Source organism: Hemiscyllium ocellatum, chromosome 4, assembly GCF_020745735.1.
Source record: "Hemiscyllium ocellatum isolate sHemOce1 chromosome 4, sHemOce1.pat.X.cur, whole genome shotgun sequence".
Classification (NCBI taxonomy): domain Eukaryota; kingdom Metazoa; phylum Chordata; class Chondrichthyes; order Orectolobiformes; family Hemiscylliidae; genus Hemiscyllium; species Hemiscyllium ocellatum.
Window position 1 is genome coordinate 31,187,474 of NC_083404.1, and position 25,973 is coordinate 31,213,446.

General features: G+C 40.1%; 1 protein-coding gene across 3 annotated transcripts in view; it reads right to left on the bottom strand.

Moving 5' to 3' along the window:
* The window catches only part of LOC132811908 (transcriptional activator GLI3-like), a 381,995-nt gene that overhangs the window by 15,714 nt on the left and 340,308 nt on the right, over positions 1-25,973 (bottom strand). For all 3 annotated transcript variants that reach the window (XM_060822859.1, XM_060822860.1, XM_060822861.1), the window contains 2 exons: positions 5,521-5,670; positions 3,087-3,251 (listed from right to left, as the gene is read on the bottom strand). In XM_060822859.1, the coding sequence (XP_060678842.1) occupies positions 3,087-3,251; positions 5,521-5,670 (315 nt within the window). The remainder of the gene's footprint in view (positions 1-3,086; positions 3,252-5,520; positions 5,671-25,973) is intronic.

Below are 25,973 nucleotides of genomic sequence, written 5' to 3' on the forward strand. Positions count from 1 at the left end.
AAGTGTAAGGGAACATTGAGGAAATAGTGACCTTAGTACAGTACAGTGGAAAATATTCTCCATTAACAGGAAAGAACAAACCAAACAGCAGTGAGACTCCACAGATGAATTCCATCATAAAGCAATAGCTGTGGATTAATAATAAGGTATACATTAATTATTTAGACAATAGTACAGGGCATGATAAGAGAGGATAGGAGAGAAGCCAATTAAACAAAAAGGAAGATAAAGAAAACATATGAAACTAAACTACCAAGGAATATGAAACAAAATAGCCACAGCCACAGCAATACAAATGTAAGAATGTGCTGAGAATACCAGCATTAAGTTATAGATAGATAATACAATGGGTAATGCTGGAGGGAAGGCAGAAATGCTAAATCATTATTTTGCTTCAGTATTTATCAGGGAGATAGACCAATTAGAAAGGTGGCATGGTGACTCAGTGGTTAGCACTGCTGCCTCACAGCATCAGGGTCTGGGTTCAATTCCACCCCCGGGCGACAGTCTGTATGGAATTTATACATTCTCCCGTATCTGCATGGATTTGCTCCAGTTTTCTCCCACAGTCCAACAATTGGCCATGCTAAATTGCCCTTAGTGTCCAGGGATGTGTAGGGTGGGAGGATTAGCCAGGGGAAATGCAGGATTACAAGGATATGGTAGGGGGTTGGGCCTGGGTGCAATCTTCTTTGGAGGGTTGGTATGGATTTGATCAGCAAAATGGCCTGCTTCCACACTGTAGGGATTCTCTGAAAAGTAACAATATGTCTGCATACAAAATAAAAAAGAATGTATGTAATAAAATAATCAGCCTCAAAACAGGATTAAAAACCCCTGACAATAATGGATTGCAACCATACATTTAAAGAAAATTAAGCAAGAGATTTTAGAACATTACAATGCAACTATAATAGTTGTTCCAAAATTAAGTGGAACCAAAAGACTGGTAACTAGCCAATGAACTTCATTTATTTTAGAAGGGAATCAGAACATGGCCAGGTTCAGTCATCTTAACATTTGTTATCAGGAAAATACCATAATCGAATTACCCAGTAAAGGAGAGAGAAGGTTTAGAAAAAGGAAATATAAAAATGAATAGGTAAGTATGGATGTCATAAAGGTAATTTTTTTTTGCTTGACTATACTTATTAATTTTGTTACGGGGCTAACTTAGAGAGTAGAAAATAGTAGATGTAATTTACCTGGATTTTCAAAACGTTATCAGTAGTGTGGCCTATATAAATGAATAAATAAGATCATAGAATGCAGAGTTGGGGATGAGGTGAATAGATTGCTTTCAAGACAGAAATCAGAGAATGGAAGTAAAAGATAGTTATTCATAGTGGCAGCGAGTGGGAATTGGTGTTCCACAAGATTCAGAACTGAGACAACTGCTGTTCAAAATGTAAGTTAATGATTTGAAATTTGGGATCAAAAACAATTCGTATTCTCTCTGTTGTTCTTCACCCCTCACCAGTTCAAATACTGACACCTTGGGGCGATTTTATCTAAAATAGAATTGGGAGCATGTCTAAATGTCTTTTGAATGTTGTAATTGTACCTGCGTCTACCACTCCCACTGGCAGTTCATTTTATATACATACTACCCTCTGTGTGAAAAAGATCCCCCTCAAGTTCCTTTTAAATCTTTCTCCTCTCACCTTAAAATTATACCCTTTAATTTTTAACGCCCAAACTCTAAGGAAAAGACCTTTGCTATTACTTGATCTATGCCCCTCATGATTTTATAAACCTCTTTGAGGTCACCCTCAATCTTCTACGGTCTAGGTCAAAAAAGTCCCAGCCTATCCAGCCTCTCCTTATAACTCAAACCCATCAGTCTCAATAACATCCTTGTAAATTTTTCCACATTTAATAGTATTCTTCCTATTGCAGGGCGACCAGAATTAGGGCAGGGAAAGAGTGGTAAAGAATGTGCAGCAAGCTTGCTTTTATTGCACAGACTATTGAGTATAGAAGTTGGGACAAGATGTTGCAGTTATACGGGATGTTGGTCAGGCCACTTTTGGAGTACTACTCCATGTGTGGTCATAGCCATTTTCATCTCGGCTGCATATTTGTTATTGCCAACACAATGGAAGGAAACACAGATCCTTCCCTAAGCAGTGAGTTTCAGACTCACTCTGTTTATATCAGTGAACCCTCAAATTTAACCATTCCCTTCTTGGTAGCCCTTCCCATCAACTACAGGGGCTTTGAATTTCCTCAAGTCCCAAAATAACCCATTTATACAAATCTTTATCGGTTCCTGCACCACCGCCCCACCCCGCCCCCGCCTCCCCCTCCCCCCCCCCACACATACACACCCTGCCCCAAGCACTATCGAGTGCAGGATCCACTGGTGCATTGTTTCTTCATCCCTATCAAAGCTGCAGACTGTTGGTCACCCCACGGCCTGCATAGCCTTTCTCTTCAATGTTGGCATCACCCCTCCTTAATATTGAATTGTCCACACCTTCACAATTGCAATCCCCTTTGTATGCCCACAATTAAGATCCACAGTTCCCTCCTGCAGCAATGGCTGGAGGTAACCTCTCCTTGACTTTTACTGGCTTGACCTTCAAGTCTAACTGTGGTCCTCTTCTTTGAGTGACTTTGCCAGGCAATCCCGAAGGATAAGTAATCAGATCCCTGACTGATATCTATGCAACCTCCGGAATGCCCTTCTGCAGCTGTCAGATTGACAGCACAGACCTGACCATGTCCCACTCTCCGGATGGTATAAATATGGACTCTCCTGACTCGTGACTGTTGTAAGCAGCTGACTGATTATGTCTAAGCCTCTGGACTGATATCAGAGGTTGCCCCTTGACCTAAAACGTGTGTCCCTGGAATTGATTGAGGACCACTCCTCTTAGTCATTAAGACATGGTGACTTGCTTAAAGCAGAGGTAGTATGTTTGCTGTGTGAGATTGATGTAGCAATGTGCTGTACAGCAACATGTCCAACCACTTGTCCAACACGTAGATGCTGCATGGTCCAAACCATCAGCTATGTACACATCTCAGCGAGTAAGGTTTCCTGGTAGCAGACTCACCGAATGTACCCAATGATTGCTTACCTCGTTTGAATGTGTTCTGTTCTGATGTTTTGCCCGATCAGATGCATTGGAGAATGCCTTGTTACAACCCTCATGTTCGCAGACATATGGCTTTTCTCCAGTGTGAGACCGCAGATGTGTTTTCAAGTTTTCCAGTCTGGAGTAGGCCTTTGCGCAGCCTTCAAACTGCAGAAAGCAAATTTGCAGTAAATTACTTGCAAACATTTGGATCTTTTAAGTTACATATAAAAGAACATATCACAACTATGTTAATATTTATGGGTTTTTATTTTGTAATTTGAGTTGGTGGCTTGATTTTGTCAGTGATGTTGAGAATTCTGCATTCTCACCTGGTTTGAATAGATTTGTTTATTGAGTTTACTTGTTCCAATTTTCTGTTCAGAATTCATTGATAGGTATGACCACATTCTGGCAAGTTTAAGCAAAAGATTTCCATTTATAAATACCTTGGCTTCCAGAAAAGCTAGGTCTTATAAAAGTGAAAATTCAGAAGTGACTTGGCTCAGATATAGAAACTAATGGAGAAAGTGTTTGCATTGACATATTTTTACAACTGAATGTCAATAAATAAGCAAGCATGCAACATGGTTCGATGAGAGGCCAGTTTTCTTTTCCAAGATAGCAGTACATTTGTGGAACAATTGGCCAGATTCTGCATTGAGTGCTGATTTATTGTGCATCTTGAACAGTAAGCTGGAACAGTTCCCAGTTGGATGAGATATATAGAAAAGATAAATGCTATCTAAAAGAGGTCATAGCCAATTTTGACTGCTTAGGCATTTGGAAAGGACTTACATAGGGTGTGCACTGTATAGGCTGACATTTTGGATGCAAAACTTCTGCAACATAGTTTTGATACCAACTAAACACTGAAAACATTAGTAAATACTCTCTATCAGGTTCTGATATGTTATCCAATAATCAGATGCTATTTTCCCCCCCAATTTAACCTTTTCAGTATAGTTCTTTCCAAGGCATCTGGGAATGTGTCATTACAGACTGCATTGCAAATTAGGAACTTGGATCCGTCTGGTTAGATTATAACTGGGCAACATTGAAGTTTTTCTAATGTGGGTGGTTTGCAGGGGAATTTGCAGGTGGTGGCATTCTCATCCATCTGCTCCCCATTTTTCTATCTGAGGTTTAATGGTCACAGGCTTCGAAGGGGCTGTTGGAGGAAATTTGGCAATTTGTTGCAATGCTTCTTTATATGGTATACATTATTGCTGCCACTGAGTGTCAGTGGTGAATGGAATTTAACCATTTGCTTATCCTACCGTTTCCATGTGCTCTCCTTGTCTAAGTCAAAAAGCTTCTTCCAACTCACTGAACCTCCCAACCTGTTTCCTTGCTTGCATTCATTTCTCTTGGAGAATCACAGAATTGTTATAGTGTGGAAAAAGGCCATTCAGCTCAACATATCTGCACCAGGCCTCTAACTATTTTAACAGTGCCAACCTCTTGCCTTTTCCTCATAATCCTGCACTTGTTAGTATCTACAAAAAAGGCACATTGCTCACCTGTCCTTTGAGAAGGCAGTGAAGAGTTTTCTTAAAGCACTGGACTTCAAGTGGCGAAAGTTTCTCCAAAATAACGTAAGGTTGAAGGACTTAGGACTTTGATCCAGAGACAATGGAAAATTATGTCCATGTCTGATGGTCTAATTTGGAAGGGAATTTACAGGTAGCAGTGCTCTCACACACCTACTGCACTGGTCATTCTACGTGATGCTGGACACAGCTTTGGGAGGTGTTGTCTAAGACATCTTGGCAAATTGGCAAATTGGTGCAGTGCATCATGTAGACTGTAAACAAAAGATAGACCGATGGTAGAGGGAGTGAATTTTTAAGCTACTAGGCAACATTTGGAACAGGGTTCTATCCTGTTTAAATTGCACATGCTAGTTAATCATTGCTCCTGAAATAAATCAAGTACATCAAGTTTACTACATTGGTCCTAGTTTTATACTCAATGGAGATTAGAAAGATGAGGGGGGGATCTAATTGAAACATACAGAATACTTAATAGCTTGGACAGAGAAGATGTGGGAATGATGTTTTTATTGGTAGGGGAGACCAGGAGGATATAATCTTAGAGTAAAGGGAAGACCTTTTCGGACAGAGATACCGAGAAATTTCTTTAGCCAGAGAGTGGTAAATCAATGGGTTCTTGAGTATCAATGAGATCAAGAGTTACGGGAGAAAGTGAGATAATGGGGTTGAGAAACCTATCAGCCATGATTGAATGACGGAGCAGGTTTGTTGGGCTGAATGGCCTAATTTGTGCTCAGAAGTCTTGTGGGAGTCATGAAAAAAAGCAAGAAAATGAAAATAAATTTGCTTAAGCATTCAAATGTGATGGTAATTTGATCCTGATAACAGAAGAGCAAGGTTTCATAAGTAAAGAGCAAGACGATTAACATGAAGAAACTCACAGTGCATTTGTGTGGCTTCTCTCCAGTGTGCCGCCTCATATGCACCACGAGCATGTACTGGGCTTTAAATGGCTTCTGCTCCCGAGAACAATCCTGCCATCGGCACACAAACTCCTTCTTCTCTCCGTGGATATGATCATTATTTATATGCTAGATGAACAAATAAAAAGACAAGCTGTTCTGACGCAAGATGATACCTCATCTATAAAAAGTACTGATTATCAACTTCCTTCACACTGGGTTCTGAAAATATATTTAAAATACATCAAATATTTACAGTCTAGTCCACTTAATTCAACATTGCTTCATTCAAATGATTGACTAATTCAGCATTATTTCAGTTCAAAAGAATATTCTCTGGGTTTATCATTGTAACATCAGTTGTAAATATACAAAAGCATTGGCATAATTTGCATAATTTCTCTGGGAATTACACTAATATTCTAGCCAAGTGCCAGAAATGTGGGAAAATCAGTGGAATTCTGTCCCCATAACAACCCGATGAGAAGCATGTGCTGGAAATCAAGGCCCACCATCCCACAAATCATCACCGATGTACAAATGACCAAGGTAATGACTAAAATATTTAATTTGCCTTACTTTGACCATGTTTAAGATGAAACAAAAGCACAGCAAGTTTCATTAATAAACAAGAAAACAAAACGTATTTACTATAAACAAACATATCCTTCAAAAAAGTGGCAAATTAATTATTGTTTATGAATGTGCAAACTTAAGCCTTTTTAAAACCCAACACACACACATGCACAAATTGGGAAAAACAAGACAGACATCCTACAGAAATATCATCAGTGGAAAACATGGGCAGAAAGGAGAAAATTCTGTAGATCAAGTGTCTAGACCCCAAGGATAATGAATTAATGTTTTCATAGTTCCTTTGAGTTTTGGTGATGATATCAAGTTGCTGCTAACTGCAAAATCCTCAATTCAGTAGCCTGTCAGTTGGACTTTGGTTTTTGCTTGAGTTACAAGCTCACCGCATCAGATTCTTTTGAGTGTTTCTTCTTTCCCACTCCCGGAGGTGGTGGTGGTGGTGATGAGACAGTCATCTGACCTCGTGTAACTAATAAGTAAACTTCCCAGTTTCACTTCTTGCTTGAGCCGTTAGCAAAACTATCTCGTTCTGTACAATATCAAGCTTCCATTTTTCCAGTTTATATCCTAAGAAAAATATGCAATCCTGATACCCAACATTGTTATAATTATTGCAAGAAGATACCAGTTACCAGAAAAGATATAAAACCGAGACAACTTATACACTTAATGGTAAGGTCCTAGGGAGTGTTGCTGAACAAAGAGACCATGGAGTGCAGGTTCATAGCTCCTTGAAAGTGGAGTCGCAGGTAGATAGGATAGTGAAGGCGGCGTTTGGTATGCTTTCGTTTATTGGTCAGAGTATTGAGTACAGGGGTTGGGAGGTCATGTTGCAGCTGTACAGAACATTGGATAGGCCACTGTTGGAATATTGCATGCAATTCTGGTCTCCTTCCTATCGGAAAGATGTTGTGGAACTTGAAAGGGTTCAGAAATGATTTACAAGGATGCTGCCAGGGTTGGAGAATTTGAGCTACAGGGAGAGGCTGAACAGGCTGGGGCTATTTTCCCTACAGCGTCGGAGGCTGAGGGGTGACCTTATAAAGATTTACAAAATTATGAGGGGCATGGATAGGATAAATAGACAAAGTCTTTTCCCTGGGGTCGGGGAGTCCAGAACTCGAGGGCACAGGTTTAGGGTGAGAGGGGAAAGATATAACAGAGACCTAAGGGGCAACTTTTTCATGCAGAGGGTGGTACATGTAGGATGTGGTGGAGGTTAGTACAATTGCAATATTTATGAGGCATTTGGATGGGTATATGAATAGGAAGGGTTTGGAGGGATATGGGCCGGCTGCTGGCAGGTGGGACTAGATTGGGTTGGGATAGCTGGTCGGCATGGACGGGTTCGCCGAAGAGTCTGTTTCCATGCTGTACATCTCTATGACTCTATGACTCTCTAACTGCGGATGCTGGAAATGAGAAACAAAAACAGAAATTGCAGGAAAATCTCAGCAGATCTGGGAACATCTGTGGAGAGAAATCAGAGTTAATATTTCAGATCCAATGACCGATTTTTAGTTCTGAACAAGGGTCACTAGACCCAAAACATTAACTCTGATTTTTCTCCACAGACACTGCCAGACCTGCTGAGTTTTTACAGCAATTTCTGTGTTTGTACCAAAAAAGATATTGCAATTACTAGAAATGTTTAGTTGACTTTTTTAATGAAACTATCAGTTTTGTATATAGTTAGACAATTTATTGCACAAGATCACGTGTGCCTACTTGTTTTTACAACTCACACTGGGGACTATTTGTGAATTCACTGCTGGTAGAATTTACACAGACATTCACCAGAAACAGCTCTTCAGTGTATGACACATCACACCATACAAGGCAATAAAAATAGCAGCACAATTCAGCAATGTCAGGCCATGCACAATTCTCAAAATTATTGAGTTTTTGGTCTCTGTAGACGAAAGAACCTCACTTAAAATTAAAGCAGTCAGACTTAGTGACATGAAAACCTACCAGATTTCCCATTCACGCCATCAATGACTTGCCTTATTTTTAAAACAAAGTCATTTCTACCTAAGTTGCCTGGGTGATGTGTTGTCGAATTAAAAATCAGGAAACATGACAACACTGAACTTTAACCTACTAGCAGCTACTTGCTGCTATGCCTGACAGAGCATCGTCAAATATGGTTGGGAGCACTTGTAGTACTTGAATGAAACCAGAAGAGGGCCCACTTGTTTCACTTTTGTCAGTGAAAGTCAGAGGAAAATCTGAGGCTTTTCCATTGGTTTTTTTTTCATTGCATCTTTAAAAGCACCCAACTTCCAAGTGATGACAGACATATTAAGAATGTTGCCATACAAAGTAAATGATAAACCACAAATTATAAAGCATTAAGAAGCTGTTGGAAACAAACATCAAACTTCTACCCCTGTAGTAAATAGACATGATTCTGTATGAGAAATATTCTTCTGACACTTTCTTATTTGACAGAATGGTTTGTCTGCAGTCAGTTACAGTCAAGGAGAGGTAAATATGCTCTACTGTCTAATGTCTTAGAACTTCTTGCAACCTGACGATTGCCAGGGTCACTGGTTTTACTATGTTTAAAATTAGCTTATTTTTCTAATCAACCTGTTCAGAGATGTTATTACATTCCTCTGGAACAGCTGGGACTTGAACCTGGCCTCTCTATCCAGGAGTAGGGTCAAAACCATTGTGCTACAAAATGACCCCTCATTGGTTTTCGACCTACACCAATTGAACCGAACCCCTTCACCAGCTTCCGCTGCTGTAACTTTGATAAGAGTGGACAGTCAGAAGATTTCATTATGTGGGGAAGAGCATAACCAGTAGCCAGCAATGTAAATCAAGGCAGTAAAAAATCACTGGAAATCAGGGCATACAAGTCGGTCCCTTTTTGGTACATACCTAACACAAGTTGATCTCTTTCCCAACCCCAAATTGAGTAACAGAATCTTAAAACGCCAGAGGCCATTCAGCGTAGTATGCCTGTGCTGGAACCTTGAAACAGCTACATAGCTAATATAACTCCATTCCTTTTCGTTCAAACCTGAAAATGGGTCCTTTGTCCAAGCATTTATCCAATTTTCATTTGAAAGTTACTATTGAATCAGCTAACACCAATCTTTCAGGCAATACATTCCATACCAAATATCTGCATTTTTTAAAAAATCCATCTTCTCTGCTCACGTTATTTGTCAATTACTTTTAATTTTAAAACAGTAAATTGTCGTCGATTTGCAGCCATTATTGTAGAGAAGAAATGAATCTCAAACCTACACTTAGGACTAAACCATGACTTGCTTTGTCAAATAGTTTACATGCAACATATTCTCACAGAATTCCTATTATGTAGAACTTATGGATACTTCTATCAATTGTGAGATATCAGGCCATTCGACTTAATGAACAATAATTCAAATTCTATGGTTTTATAACCACATGTTCTTTGCATCTGCATCCTCCAAAAACTTGGCAATGTTAGCAACAGATATTTTCAATACTTCAGCAATAGGATATAAATAATACAGCATATTTATAATTGAGATTTCAATATATGAAAATAACACTTTATCTTTCAAAAAAAACCAAAAATAGTGGGTTTGTCTGAACTCATTGTCTTTTGCCCATACTCTTTAAGACATTTGCATAACTTAAAGATAACAATTAATCGAGCACTGATTGCTATTTCTGAGAGCTCCAAACTTTTACCATCCAGTGTGTTATGATTTCACTCATAATTTCACTCTTGAAAGAGCTAGGTCTAATCCTTGGACAACACCCTTTATTGATAAACATGCCAACCAACAGGGAAAAAAAATCTTTTTATGTACCCCCACAATATTACAAAAGCTTTGACCAAATTACCCCTTAAATCCCAGGGGTTTGAGGTGTCTCTCCTTGTAATTTAAGGCTTGGAGTTCAAATATCATGTTGATTAATACACACTGACCCTGGTTTTCACTCCAGGGGTTAGTAGGATGAATCAGAAAAGTTTCTGGCTCATCACACCCGCTTCAGAAACCATCACATCCCCAAATGGTGCATCTCCACTCCTACAGCAAGTGTGGGTTAGAATCAGAATTGTGTCCCCACAGATGCAGATGAATGAATGGGGTGGATGCATGGTTGGCTGGATGAGTGGGTAGTTAGGTAGGTGTGTAGTTCAGTGAGTAGGTGGATGAGATGAGCTGGTTGAATGAGTCGGTCAAGGGGAGAGAGACGGTAGGCAGGTTTTTGGGTCAGCGATGCATAGTTGGGTTGGGAAGTATTGAGCTGGCTTGTGGAGTAGAGAAGGTGATAGTTAGGTTGAGGTGGTTGGATGATCAAGGTGAAGGTTGTGGGTAGTTGGATGAGAGGATTGAATAATTGAGGGTGGATAGTCAGGTCAAAGAGGTGGATTTCTAGTTCAGAGAGGGGTGTAGTCGGGTTAGTGGTACATGTTTGTGGTGATGGTGGCTTGGTCGGGTTGTACTGATAATCAGGGAATCACAACAAAGACTAAACAATATAGGAATTCCAGTGTAAGTATCTGGTAATGTCGCATATATCTAGCTCACGCCTCCAACTCTGAGTTCAGTGTGAGCAAACTAATAGTGACAGTAAGTTTTAGGCTGTGCAATCAGCCCATCAGAAGCTTAAACATGCTGGACAATATACAGGGAAAATATGTACTTCAGGACTTTCTCAGGCCCTTGACCAACACGAGCAACTTGTTCAGTGCATCGCCGTCCCTGATACTGGAATATCTGGCCCAATACAAAACAGATTTTCAATGCCACAAGATATATTAAAGATCAAATATATTAAACCTGAAGACACAATTTTAAACTCACAACCTCAGCATTTTTAATATTATGGCCAGTACATTACTGTAAATTGCACAGATTTCATGACAATAAGGAAGATACGCAAATCTAACATGAGAGGAGGATTTTTGAGCACAAAAGCATCTCAACATTTTATTTTGTCATCCATTTAATTCTGAACTATCGCATATCATTTATAGACTCCGGAATCTGCAACTTTCTTTTATTCAATTGATTGAGAAGGCAAGGTAAAAGGAAACCTCACGTTATGTTCATTTGAGAATAAGAAGCCACTTTATATACATGCTTCAGAAACCTAAGTAATGGAAGCCTCATTGAAAAGTAATAAAGCTTTTGACTTGAAAAGACAGCTGATTCTCTGACACTTGTGCACTTCCAGTGCATTTATCATATTTGTGTTAAATCCACTAGAGAACCAGTGTTCAAATACTTGTGCTGCTTCCATTCATTTCACTTACTCCAATATAAAACCCCACTGAGAACACAATTTTAAGAATGTTGTGACTTGAAGTTGCAGTGCAAAAGGAACACTGAGAAGCATGTAATGGCTAACATAACCTATAGCAACACATAAGACAGAACACACTTATAATTGTGCTTATTCAAAGGTGCATGGCAGTAACTCACCCAGGTTACTTGGACAACATTTGTCACCCATCAAGAAGGACGATTCACAATTTGGTAGAAGGACCATCCTGAATTAGATATGCATCACCGTCCCTTCATTATCACTGGGTCAATGTCCGAGAATTCCTTTACCGAACATCATCATGACAGCACAGTCAGTACAAGGGTTGTGGGCATTCAAAAAGGAGACCAACAACCATCTTCTAAGGTCACTTCAAGGTAGCAGACTTTCCAGAATTAGCCACAAGAATTACTTAATAAAATAACAGCAGCTGCTTTATCGAGATATTTAATATTACTTACATTTCTAAGGATTTTGAAATATTGGTATATCTCATGTTTTATGAAAATCCCTGCAGTGACTTCTTTAGAAGAGCTAATTAAAATTTCACTGTGGCCATTGGAGTTTATTTCTAACATGGCTTCCTGTAAATCGCACGATGAGTAATAGCAGCTTGCTGTGCTGTATACTGCTGCTGATTTGAACAGAGACTGCCTTAGAGAGATGCTTGCTTTATCTGGTTCAGTCGGATGGAAGCTTGCTAAGACCAAGCTGAGGTGGAAGCAAGCTAGCATGGATCAAGTTGCCCAGGTGATCTCCCTCATTTCTGAAAAGAGAAGCTTCTTGTTAAGTCCAGGGTGAAACCTATTTGAAAGAATGATTGACAAAATCTCTCAACATTGTACTTCCTGAGCAGCTGTGTCAGCAAGACTACAGAGACATCCATCTGCAATTCGTGGCTTGATCATATTTGCCAGAACATCAAAGAGAGTAACCCTGGAACATTCTAGGTTTATCCTTTCGGTCAATGGGTTGTTCTCGAAGGCAAAGCTTTTTTCGGTCCAAAAAGCAATCTCTGTAGAGAAATCAGTTTTTGTTCTCTCTTCCCAAGATTGTGCGCTTGCAAATGTGTGTGTTTCTGTGTTTTGAGGATATTTTGAAGAATAAGTATTTATACTTCTATATTACTGACTTATGTTAACCAACTGCTGCATCTTATTTAAGTAATGATGCAATAATTGTGTTTATTTAAAAACACTTGATCTATATATCAGATAAAACATGAGAAAGATAAGGTATTTAATTGGTCATCATGGTTACTGAAAATAAGCATACTTATTTTTATATTACGATCTATGGAGTAATGAGACTAGAACACTCCCGCAGACTTGATTGCGGCAATGTTCTATGTACCGAGGGTAATGTCACAATTGCAAAGAGATGTTACACCGAGTTCCAGGTACTTTCTGAAGAAGAGCAGAATGGTTGCCTGATATTCTGGCCAACATTCTTCCCATAACCAACTGCATCAAAAACAGCTTAAACTTATCATTTATCACATCGGAGTTATGTCAGAGGAGCTATGCCCAAGCTGGTACCATATTTCCTACAGAACAGTGGTAATGCTTACAGAATAACTTATTAATGACGATGAGCTTGGAAACATCCTGAAATTATGATTATTGTTTGAAAAATTCTTGACCTTAATAGTTGGGAAAACCTTGTGGTGAAAGCATGAACAATATTTTGCAGGTCCTATATGGAGAAGGCTGAAGAACATATAGCACTGAAAGAATTCACATCATGTCAAATTGTGAACCAAAATCGCATAATATGACAGTTTACATTAGATATCATGTTGGAGAAGATCATTGCCAGATACTTACATTGTGTGAATGTTTACTGCATTTATCAGCCCAAACCTGAATATTGTCCAGGTCTTGCTGTAGTTGTTTATAGACTGCTTCAGTATCTGAGGATTTACGAATAGTACAGAACATAGTGCAGTCATCAGTGAACCTCCCCACTTGTGACTTTGTGATGAAGGGAAGGTCATTATAAAGCAGCTGAAGAGGGTTGGGTTTAAGAGATTATCCTATGGAACTAGGGCTCTTGTGGTTCTGCGTATGTTGTATCTGTCTCTGAGTAGGAGACCTAGGTTCAAGACCCACCTGTTCCAGAGATGTGTCACAAAATCTCTGAACAAGTTGATTTCAAAATTTTTAAAAATACCCTGCGGAACTAGGGCGCTTGTGGTATATTTTGGTCTAATACGGTTATGTCTCTTCCTCTTGGTCAGGAGGCCTGGGTTCAAGTTCCATCTGCCTCAAAAGTGTGGACTATCATCTCTGATCCAAAAATATTTATGGTGAGGCATTCTTCTGGTAGTTTTTTATTAATTCATCACAGGATATGGGCATCATTAACTAGACCAGCATTTACTGCCCAGAAGAGTTAAACATGTTGCTGTGGGGCTGGCGTTACAAGCAGGTAGACCACATAAAGTTGGAAAATTTCCTTCCAGGAAGGACTTTAGTGAAACTGATGGGCTTTTCCCCCAACAGTGGTGGTCATTAGACTCTTAATTCTAAACTTCTATTAGCTTGCAAATCAGCCATGGTTGGATTTGAACCTAGGCTCCCAGAATATTACCTGATTTGCTGGATTAATAGTCTAGCAATAATACCATTAGACCATTACCTCTACTCAGTCACGCTACTCCTGAGCTAGGAGGCTTACATTCAAATCCACCTGAGCAATAACATCTCTGAACAAGTTTTATTAAAAATCTAACCTGAGGAACTGGTGCAGTGGTAGTGTCCCCACCTTTAACCCAGGAGGCTCAACTTAAATCCCCACTAGCTCCAGGAGTGGGTAATCTCTGACCAAGTGGTTATGAAGATCTTGAGACCTCTTCGAATTTTAAGACCAATTTCCCTCCAAGATGTGTAATAATGTCCCTTAATAAGCTGATTAAAACTATTTAGACAAGAAATAGACCAACATAATGAAATGCAGATTAATTACCAAGTAATGTGATATCTCCTGACCTCTGAACCAGGAGTCCTAGGTCCAAGTCCCATGTGCAAGAAAAGTCATTTTACAGGATTGTTAGAACACAGAAGGCAACCATTCAGCCCATCATGTCTGCAGCATCTTCCCAACTGAGCAAAGCCATTCACCCACTTTATTCCTGTAATGCTACTCTTTCTCTTTTTTTAAGATGGCAGCCTACTTCCTTCTTGCTGCCACCACCAAGCTTTCAGGCAGGACATCAAAATGACATTAGGACTGAGGAACTAGATTTATGTGAAGACAGTAGTTCAGGTAGGTCTGCTTTTTTTTAGAGCAAAAAATATCAAGGGAGAGGTATTTCAAATCATACAGGTTTTTCTCCAGAACAAGAAATTGGTTCTGTTGGCAAAAGGGTCAGTAAACACAGGAAAAGAAAAGATGATAAGATAATTTTTTGTGCTTTGTTTTTATAAATACTTTAATGAAGTGTGATTGTTCATGGATTGGCCATCTTTATTGCCCATTGTTAACTGCCCTGGAGATAGTGATAGTGAGCTGCCAACTTGAACTGCTGCAGTCCTTGGGCTGTATTCCCTCTAATATATCCTGCACAGATCTTTCAGGTCAGCATGCACAGACCCTCTAACTGGCTGCATCTCCACACAGTGTAGCAGGTACATCCACAGTGTTGTTAGAGAGGGAGTTCCAGGATTCTGACCCAGCAATAGTACAGAACGCTGATATAGTTTCAAGACAGGCTGTTGTGTTGCTCAGAGAGGAACCTGAGAAGGTAGTGTTCCCATGTGCTGTCTTGGTCATTCAAGGATGGTAGTGTTTATGGGTTTGAAAGGTGCTGTTGGGAAACATGGTGAGCTATGGCAATGCATTTTGTATGTGGTACACATTGCAGCCACTGTGTGTCAATGGTGAAGGGAGTGAATGCTGAAGGTGGTGGATGGGATGCCATTGAAATGGTCCTGGATGGTATCATGTGAGTGCTGTTGGAGTGCTCTCATTCAGGAAAGTGGACAGTATTACATCATGCTCTTGACCTGCACCTTGTAGGTGATGGACATGTTTTGGAAGTCAAGTGATGAATTACTTGTCCCGGGATCCCAAGCCTCTGACCTCCTCTTCTCATAGCCACAGGATTTATATGACTGGGGGAGAAGGAGAAGCCACAGTTCTCCATAAGGAGAAGCCATTCTAGGTGCAGATGAAATCAAATGCTTCAGTATGGTCTTTTGCACTAGTATGCTGAGGTCCCCAGCCTGGGGAACTTGGTGGTAATGACGGATTGGGGAATGTGTTGCACCATGGGATTACAGACTATGGTTGATGCAATTCTGCTAAATTCTTGAACTGCTAGATCTGCATAAAATCTACCTCATTCTCAAAGCTGGTAGCATCATACTGGCCAAGATCAGCAGGAAACTAGAAGACTGGGAAAGCTTTAAAGGTCAACAGAAAAGCCACAAAAAGAGCTATAAAGAAAAGTAAGATAGAACATGAAAGAAAAACTAGCACAGAATATAAAGACAGCAGAAGTTTCTATAAGTACATAAAATGAAAGCGTGTTGGCTCAAGTAAACATTGGTCCTTTAGAGGATGAGAAGAGGCATTAAGTCATGGGTTATAATGAAATGGTCGAGGCATTGGATAGGTATTTTGTGTTGGTCTTCCCTGTGGAGGGCACAAATAACATGCCAGTAATTAACAAAGAGATGATTGCATGTGAGGACCTGGAAACAATCATTATTATGGAAGTAGTAGTGTTGGGCAAGCTCATGGAGCTAAGGATAGACAATGATGGAATGAATCCCAGGGTACTAAGAGTGATGGCGCAAGTGCATGTGGTAATTTTCCAAAATTCACTGGATTCAGGGGAAGTTCCAGCAGATTCAAAAACAGCAAATGTGATGCAATTGTTTAAAAAAGACAGTAGACAAAAGATGGGGAATTATAGACTGGTTAGCTTAACCTCTGTAATGGGGAAGATGCTTGAGTCTATTATCAAGGAAGAAATAGCAAGCCATCTAGATAGAAATTGTTCCATTGGGCAGATGCAGCATGGGATCCTGAAGGGCAGGTCATTACAAGCAAGGTGGACAATTGGGACCCAGTAGATGTGGTGTACCTAGATTTCCAAAGGGCCTTTGATAAAGTGCTGCACAAAAGGTTGCTCCATAAGGTAAAGATGCATGGTGTTATGGATAAAGTACTAGCACGGATGTGACAGGAAGCAAAGAATGGGAATAAATGAGTGTGATTCTGGTTGGCAATCAGTAACTCGTGATGTGCCTGAGGGAACAGTGTTGGGACCACAATTATTCACAATTTATGAAGATGATCTGGAGTTGGGGACCACGTGTAGTGTGTCAAAGTTTGCAGATGTCACTAAGATGAATGGCAGAGCAAAGTGTGCAGAGGACTGTGAAACTTTGCAGAGGAACATAGATAGTTGAAGTGAGTGGGCAAAAGCCTGGCAGGTGGATTACAATATTAGTAAATGTGAAGTCATCCATTTTGATAGGAGTAACAGTAGAAAGGACTGCTACTTGATTGGTAAGAAGTTGCAGCATGCTGCTATGTAGAAGAACCTGGGTGCATGAATCACAGAAGGTTGGTCTGCAGGTTTAACAGATAATTAGGAAGGCAAATGGAATTTTGTCCTTCATTGCTCAAGGGATTGAGTTTAAAAGTGGGGAGGTTATGTTGCAGCTGTATAGGGTACTGAGGAGGCCACACCTGGAGTACTGTGTGCAGGTTTGGTCTTGTGACTTTTAAAGGATGTACTGGCACTAGAGGGGGTGCAGAGAGGTACACTAGGTTGATTCCGGAGTTGAGAGAGTTGGCTTATGAGGAGAGACTGAGTAGACTGGGATTACATTCTTTGGAATTTATGAAGGGAATAGATAAATTAGACAGTGAAGGTAAGTGGATCTGAGTCCATGAAAAGATTGGCCATGATCGTATTAAATGGCAGAGTGGGCTCGAAGGGCCAGGTGGCCTACTCTTGCTCTTAGTTATTATATTCTTATGTACAAAAAATGGACGGAATTCCCAATGTGAAAATGGGAGTTTTTCTCTACAATTACTGAGTGGTAGTCACTCCTATTGATAATATCATTGATGGATGGATCTGTGACTAGCAGATTGGTGACAATGAGGCCAAGTCAAATTTTCATTTTAATTGGTTCCCTCACTATGTGTCTTTGGTCAATCTAGCACAATAACCTTTAGGACTTGCCAGAGCCACTCACTTCATGATGGACACTGAAGCTCCCCCCACTCAGAGCCACCTTCAGTGCTTCTTGTGTGTGTGGAGTGATCAACCTGGAGGGTTCTGCTTCCTCAGCCAGGTGGCAGTGGTAAGCGATGTTCCCTCTCATTTTCTTTCAAGCTGCATGGGCCTCTGAGGTCAGTGTGTGGCATTGATTTCAGGAATTGGAAGTTCATGCCACAGCTGGCGTGCCAGTTGCCATGGATAGGATCTTAGAGCAACCTTGCATACACACACCTTAGAGTGAATGCTGGCGTTAATCAGAGGAAGTTTCCTTGCCTGTGTTTGTCTTGACGAGACTTCATGTGATCTGATACAATGCTGAAAATTCCCAGGGCAACTCCTGCCAGACTTTATACCACTGCTGCTGGGTCTGTGTCATTCCCAGGGATGGGTGGATGGCAGTGTCTGGGACATTGTAAGGAATGATTCCACAAATATAACCAAGTCAATTATGTGAGACAGCAGTAGCTCCCAGACATTGCTGAGAGAACTATGCAGGGTTTCATTTCTCAGTGTTATTCCCAGTGCCTTGCTTAATGCCGGTGGTCCATCCAGTTTCAGTCCTTTGACTGTGACCATGATCTGGAATGCCTGGAAGGGTGCTGGAAGCAGGTTCAGTAATCACTTCCAAATGGAAATTAGGTGAATACTTGCAGGCTTATGGGGAAAGGGGTATGAAATTGCAACTTATCCAATAGCACTTCATATGCCAGCCCATTTATTTGTATTCATTCACTCATGGGAAATGAGTGTCACTGGCTGGGCCAGCATTTATTACCAATCCCTAGTTGCCCATGATGATGGCGAGTTGCCTTTTCAACCACTGCACTCCAGGTGCTGTAGGTAGAGCCACAATGCCAGGATTTGGATCCAGTTACATCCATAGTAGTAAAATGGCCTCTTGCTGCACAGTTTCACACTACACTGCTTCCAATTTTCTGTTATTGCAGCTGGTGAGTAGAATCATCAAGGAAGCTCTGGTGTGTGTGCTTTCAGTGCACCCACATGATTTAGAATTCGACTTTGAGGGAAGTTTCATGATAAATACTGTGGTTTTATTGGTTACATGCACATCATAATAATTCCACTTCACAACAGGAATGTTTTGTCCAGTCTTCTCATCATTAAAACTAAAACAAACATCATATTCTCAAAAGTTGTGAATGTACAGGGAACAAAATCTTGGCCAAAAAGGAACTGGCAGTAGAATAGAGCTGGTGACAGGAAACTCTGCCAGTCTAAAGATTTTTAAAAACACTGTTTCCATGGCGATTCAATAGAGAATAAATGTTTCTTCAACATGGCAGCAAGGGATGAAATAAACTGCAATTTTTGTGAGTGCCAGTAACTATTTGCTTAACAGTTTCATTCAGAGATGGATAAATTTTTGGAATGAGTGTGTATATTTTTAAAACACGCTCCTTAAAACAGTATCTTTACAACATGAGATCTCAGGAAACAGTTGTGAGTAAAATGTGCGATTTATTGGAAAGCTCTTCCAATAAATGATGGACACTGCTCTAAGGATTAAATATACAGACAAAAGGTTGGAATACTTAAGGATGAAATCAATTTCTTACCCCAATACAAAGAAAATATTGTACAATTCATAGGAGCTTTATCAGGAACCAGATGCAATATTCAGAAATGGAAAACACTTGCAATACATATTAGACCCACAGTGCAGGACTCTGTCCAGGGGGCAATAGGAGATTAGGAGCGGTCATGAAAGGATTTAAAATATCCGCTCCAGAGCTGATCCAGCCAACATTTTTTCTTTTAAATTTAATACTTTAAAATGAAATAATTCAAAATTGGTTTGGCGAATTTTCAAGATTATCTAGAAATCCCTTTGATTCAACAGGAGCTAAATTGTTATATACTGGAAAAGAAGAAATTTGCAGGCCTATGGGGAAAGAGCCAAGGAAATCAGTTTGATTGTACAGCTATTTTATAGAGCCAGCACAATAGGTAAACGGTCTACTTCTCAGTTGTATAAGGACACGAGAAATAGGTGTGGCAGTCAGACACACACAGGCCGTCAAAATTGCTCCCGTGCACAAAATGATCATAACCGATCTTCTGACTTAGCTGTCCCACCTGTACCTCGTCCCCTTGATTCCCTGAGAGATGAAGAATGTTCCAGCCCATGCCTGAATATATTCAATATTACAGCATTTACAACTCTCTAGAACAGAGAATCTCAAAATTCACAAACCATTAAGTGAAGCGAATTCTCCTCACACCTGTATTAAATGTTTGACCTTTTATCCTGAGGCATGTTCTACATTCTCCAATAACCACAGTCTGCCTACTCTATCAAACCCCTCCATAATCACATACATTTGTTAGATTTCGTAAACTCAGCTCATTATCTGCCAATTCCACTCGTGTCACTTCCCACACTAACTGCAGCTTCCACACCTGTGAGCTGTGCATTCCATATCCTAAATGTTTCTGTGTAAAAAAAAACTCTCTCGTTGCTGTTATTTCTTTTACCAATTACTTACAATAGGTGTCCTCTGGATTTTGATCCTTCCACCAAAATGAGTTTTTCCTATCTACACTATCCAAATCCAAACCCCCTCATGATTTTGAATGCTTCAATGAAATCTCCTCTCAACATGCTCTTCTGTCAGAACAATCTCAGCTTCTCCAAGCCATCCATGCAACTGAAGGCTTTCACTTCTGGAATTCTTGTGATTCTTTTCTGAATCCTATCTAAAGCCTTCACATCCTTCTTAAAGAGTGGTGCCTCATATTGGATTGAATTCTACACTTGAGGCCAAGCCAATGTCTAATGGAAGATTGTGACCAATGCCCATCTGTGTCAATCAGTTCACTTAGAAGCAAGCAAAGGAGAGTATCTGACTCTATCATAGGTCTCAACTCTGGCAGGTGGAGTACCTATCAGTTTTCAATCAGCTAATTTTCAGAAAATTGGGCGATTTATCTCACTGGTGCAGGTGGGCTGCTGGTCTCCATCAAACACAATCACCAATTAATGGACCACTTAGGGGTTTCAATTGGTGGTGAGTCAAGAAAATCACACATTGATCATCTTGCTGATCTCTTAATTGCTGAGGAGGTGAAATGCATGATTTTCTCTCCAGTTTCTATTGGTCAATCCCAGGATTACATACATCACTTTTACAACCGACTCCACCGTGTTTGCCAACCAAAACAGAAATTGCTAGAGAAACTCAGCAGGTCTGGCAGCAGCTCACATCAACAACTCAAGTTGTTGAACACAATTTTCCTTTAAGAAATTGTACGCATTTTTCAGAATTTTCCATTTATGTCCAGGATTATTTTCACAGATATTCTGACAGTGACAATGCTGGGCCGATTACTACTTACTGCAAAGGTCGCAGCACCCTGGCCTTTCCATCTTCTTTTTTTAGATTAGATTACTTACAGTGTGGAAACAGGCCCTTTGGCCCAACAAATCCACACCGACCGTCGAAGCGCAACCCACCCATACCCCTACATATACCCCTTACCTAACACTACGGGCAATTTAGCATGGCCAATTCACCTGACCCGCACATCTTTGGACCGTGGGAGGAAACCGGAGCAACCGGAGGAAACCCACGCAGACACGGGGAGAATGTGCAAACTCCACACAGTCAGTCGCCTGAGGCGGGAATTGAACCCACGTCCCTGGCGCTGTGAGGCAGCAGTACTAACCACTGTGCCACCGTGCCGCCCTAGTTGGTCTTCCTATTCCAGCTGCAGTAGCAATGCTTCAGTGCAGCAATCCATAGACAGCAACAGTAGGCAGGAGCAGCATAAAGCCCCCACAGCTTTTACAACAACAGGTAGTGTTTGAAGGTTTCAAAGGTTTTTGATGTGTTGTTGAGTGAGCGTGTGAGGGTTAGTCAGGTCAATGGGGGTTGGGGGAAGGGGTGGCGGGTAGGTGGGGAAATGGGAGGGGTTACAGCAGTGGGTAGTTAGATGAATAGGGATTGGAGCCAGTAGGAAATTAAGTGTCAGAAATGGTGAGCAATTGAGTCAATGGTGAGTGTGGGGCAAGTTTGATTCAGATGGTGTGGTCATGTTTGGAGGTCAGTGAGTGAGTTACGCTGCTAATCATTATACCAGAGATTAAGGAGTCTAGCAATTCAGGAGCAGGTGTCTCCAGTAAGTAACATATATGTAACCCCAGTCTCCATACCGATTGGGAGACTACCTCTCACTTCTGCTTCTTCTCAAATTGGTTGAGGTCACTTTTCATTGCTCCATGCTCATTATAAGACAACGCTCATCATAGGAAACCTTGACTGTACTGCTTCCAAGGTAACTATATCCTTCATTACATATGGAATCTGAAACAATGGACAGTGCTATAGGTGTGACTTCATGAAAGCCTTGCAAAATTTATGCAAGATTTCTTTGTTATCCTATTCCAAACCTATGTTTTTCCTAATTTACTGAGGAACCAGCATATTAAATTTGTAGTCCCTGTACAAGTATATACAACTATCTCTGAACATGAACATTTAAGTGTTTCATAACTTTTAAAATCTTCTGCTGTTTTATTCTCAATACTTGAATCAATAATCTCATACTTTCCCCTTGTCTGCCACCTGTTTTTCCTACTCAATTAACCTGATAATAGCTCTCTGGGCATTCATTCCTGTACGCTCCTCAGTGAACATTCTCACCTAGTTTTGTATTGTCAGTCAACTTCAACTCATTACCCTAGTACTCTTTACTTATGTCATTAAAATTTTCAAAATCTGCCTCCCAATTTGCTCCTTTGTGTCTCTGTTGTTATTGGGAGGCCTGTAGAAAACTCCCAATTAAGTGACCACTCCTTTCCTGTCTCTGACTTTCACCTATTCTGACTGTAGACAAACTCTCCTCGATGATCTCCATTTCTGCAGCTGTGATCCTATCCCTGATTAGCAATGGCACTCCTCCACCTCTTTTACCTCCCCCACTATTCCTTTTGAAATATCTAAACCCTGGAACATCCAACCCCCTTCTTCCCCCTGTTTCTACTGTATAAAACTCATCACTTTTCCACTCTGTACAATTCCAAATACGAATCATACTAGAACATAGAACAATATAGTGCAGAACAGGCCCTTCGGCCCTCGATGTTGCGTCGACCTGTGAACTATTCTCAGTTCGTCCCCTTACATTATCCTATCATCATACTGGACTTGAAACGTAAACTCTGTTGCTGTCTCCAAAGAAGCAGTCAGACCTACTGAGTTTTTCCAGCGCTTTCTGTTTTTACACTAGGAAGAGACCATTCCGCCCATTCCTTTTAATGTACTGTGTACAAGTACATGGTCATAACTCTACCTAATCAATTAGAATTATTACCTCTTTCAATGTAATCAATTGAAGATAGTCTAATTGCATCACACAATAAAAAAAATCATGATTGTTCTTGTTTTGGATTCCAAAATATTTGTACAATAGGAATCCTAGATAATTAATGTACAAAAAACATTCAAAAGTAATTAGAAGTGGATATAAGTTACATTTGATTTACAATGAAAGCAAACTGTAATACTTAATGCCTGAGGAACACAAACAAACACATGCTTCAAAACCTCAATAAGAGAACTCTCACTGAAAATTAATATCTGTGGAATTTGAAGATCAAATTGGCTCAATAGTATTTGTATTGTATCCATCACAGCAGCATGTAAACTAAGCGATCATTTCATCTTCATGTGATGCATTTTAAGAGGAAAAGGACCAACTAAACATTCTGAATAGGTAGATGCTATAGATTACCTTAAAAAAGCTGTGAACAGTGCCCGTTTGTGATATTAGGGAGACTTGGGTGCAGCTTTAACACATAATACACTGGCACATCAGTGCTCTTTATCCATTGCTTTTAAGACAGTAATAGCTACGCAGACAGGATTAGGGTGACACATTTCTGTCTGGCACAGGGAGGACAAAGTGACCACAACAGGTGACATGAAATATTGTGGAAGGTTCTGATGCATTAGTGTGGCTGGGGAAGAACGATGTCCACTATTGTTTGTGATTATGGATCACACTCTGCCCTAATAACAAGATTTAGTTAATCAATAATTTTCATGCTGAATAGACAGCCCTTTCCTAGAAAATCGACAACCATGCAACTGATAGCATAGCAACTGGTTATTAATCTTTACCCTACCAGTCTTTCTGCCAACTATTGTAAAAGCACAGTATGATAGATTTAGCAGTTTAAAATACCCAGGTATTTCAGAACAGGCACAGGGACTATCCCAACAGCCTGACTGAGTTTATGATAATCACAAAGAGACTTCATATTAAGCAATTTCACAAATCAGTCAGACCTGGATTACTATTTACCTCTCAATGTTATCAATTAAAGGCTAATAAATCAGACATTTCCTTCAGATGTCAATCGCTAAAGTGCTTTACTTGGAAACGCAGCATCTGCGTTTCACCAAAGGCTTTTTTCATCACAAGCTATGATACTAAGAAAAGATAAGCAGAATAATCCTTGCTGATCAAAAAAAATCTGCATTATACCAATTAAAGTCCCCGCCAGGAGCCAAATGGAACAGCACTCAGACTGCACTGCTGTTTATCTCGCCTGAACACAAGGAAGGAGAATGGGTGAGAGCTTTCTTTCATTTTCAACTGACAACTTTTATCTTATTCCACTGGATATAGGATCTCAGTAGTCTCTGGGACATGGAACTTGCAAGTGTAGCTGCATTGTTTTTGTAAACATTCTTTCAAGAGCAATGTCGCCATCTAAACTAAAATGTAAACCTAGAATCAAACAGAAAACACTTACTGACCCTCAAGTGACCACTGCCTTTATGTAACAAAAACAAACTTACTGTTCATCCAAATGGGATTTGTAATCTATCTTCTCTGTCAGATATGTCAACAGTCCAAATGCCTCGAATGAAACCTCAAGTGAATAAATATGAACTAGTACTTGAAATTCTATTTTAAGTTATCAAAAAATACTTCTCACACAAAATGGGAAGCTTTGTGTTTCAATCCCTGGTCTATTTTCTGTGAAAGATCTTCGTTCAGCTAGCTGTGAGCATACAATAGCTGGCCTCAGCATAGAACATCAACCTCATCTTCTTCTACTAATTGATTTGCAGTCACTCCAGAGAGAAATATGTATAGTGAGAAATATTTGATTTACCTCATTCATTGACCAGCCTCCTGATGTTAAGTATTCACCCTAGTATTAAAAAGTATTGAAGGTGACCTACACCTGAGAAGCTGCTCCCAGCAAGGAACGAGTACCTTTGAAACTGCAGGTAACAGAGAAATGTTTCTCCTTTTCTATGTAGCCCATCTACCCACTATGTGAATAACATTAGATTCTGTATTATGGACAAATCTAATAGCTGAATTGCTTTCCATCATCCAATTCACACACTGTCAGATAATTAAAAGATCTTCCCCAGGTGATCTGCTGAAGTTGCCACTACTCGAAAAAGTGGTCTTGGTCAATTGCAGGTCACAGTGAAGTAAGCTACCCTGTTTTACCATCACTTGGGGCAGAAAGACATGGCAAAAAAATGAGTCCATTCACCCTAAAATAATCTGCCGGGTGTCTCCAGTGCTGTGATCAGCTCCATGAGAGAAATTGGTGGCACTCAAAAATGACGAATAAAGTCATGATTTTGAGATGCCGGTGTTGGACGGGGTGTACAAAGTTAAAAATCACACAACATCAGATTATCGTCCCACTGGTTTACTTGGAAGCACAAGCTTTTGGAGTGTTGCTCCTTCATTAAATAGTTATGGAGTATAAGAGTATATCTTATACTCCACAACCACCTGATGAAGAAGCAGTGCTCCGAAAGCTTCCAATTAAACCTGTTGGACTATAACCTGGTGTTATGAAACTAATAAAGTACCATGGTGGTGGGATTTAGTGGTTAGACTATGAGAACAGGTTGAAAAGAATTGGTCCATACTCCCTTGTGCATGTGACACTGAAAAAACAGATGCTTAAAAGGTTTTGATACACGAGATCCATGAAACTGTTTCCTCTGTTGGGAAAATCAAGAATGAAGGAACATAATCTATTAATAGGTGTTTCAGGGAAATTGCTCTCATACAATGAGAAGTGGAACCTGCAATTCTTACCTAAATCTTGTTAATTGTATCAAAACATTAGGAGGGATAAAGCAGATAAATAGAGTTGAGACACAAATCAACCATAATCTAACCGGTTAGCAGGGCACTTTTGAAGTGGTGAATGGTCCGCACTCCTAAATTTAACATCAAAAGAATATCTTGCTTTAAGGAGTTTAGGCAAATATTCAAGTGTTAAAGAAAGTTGTGCATCGTATGT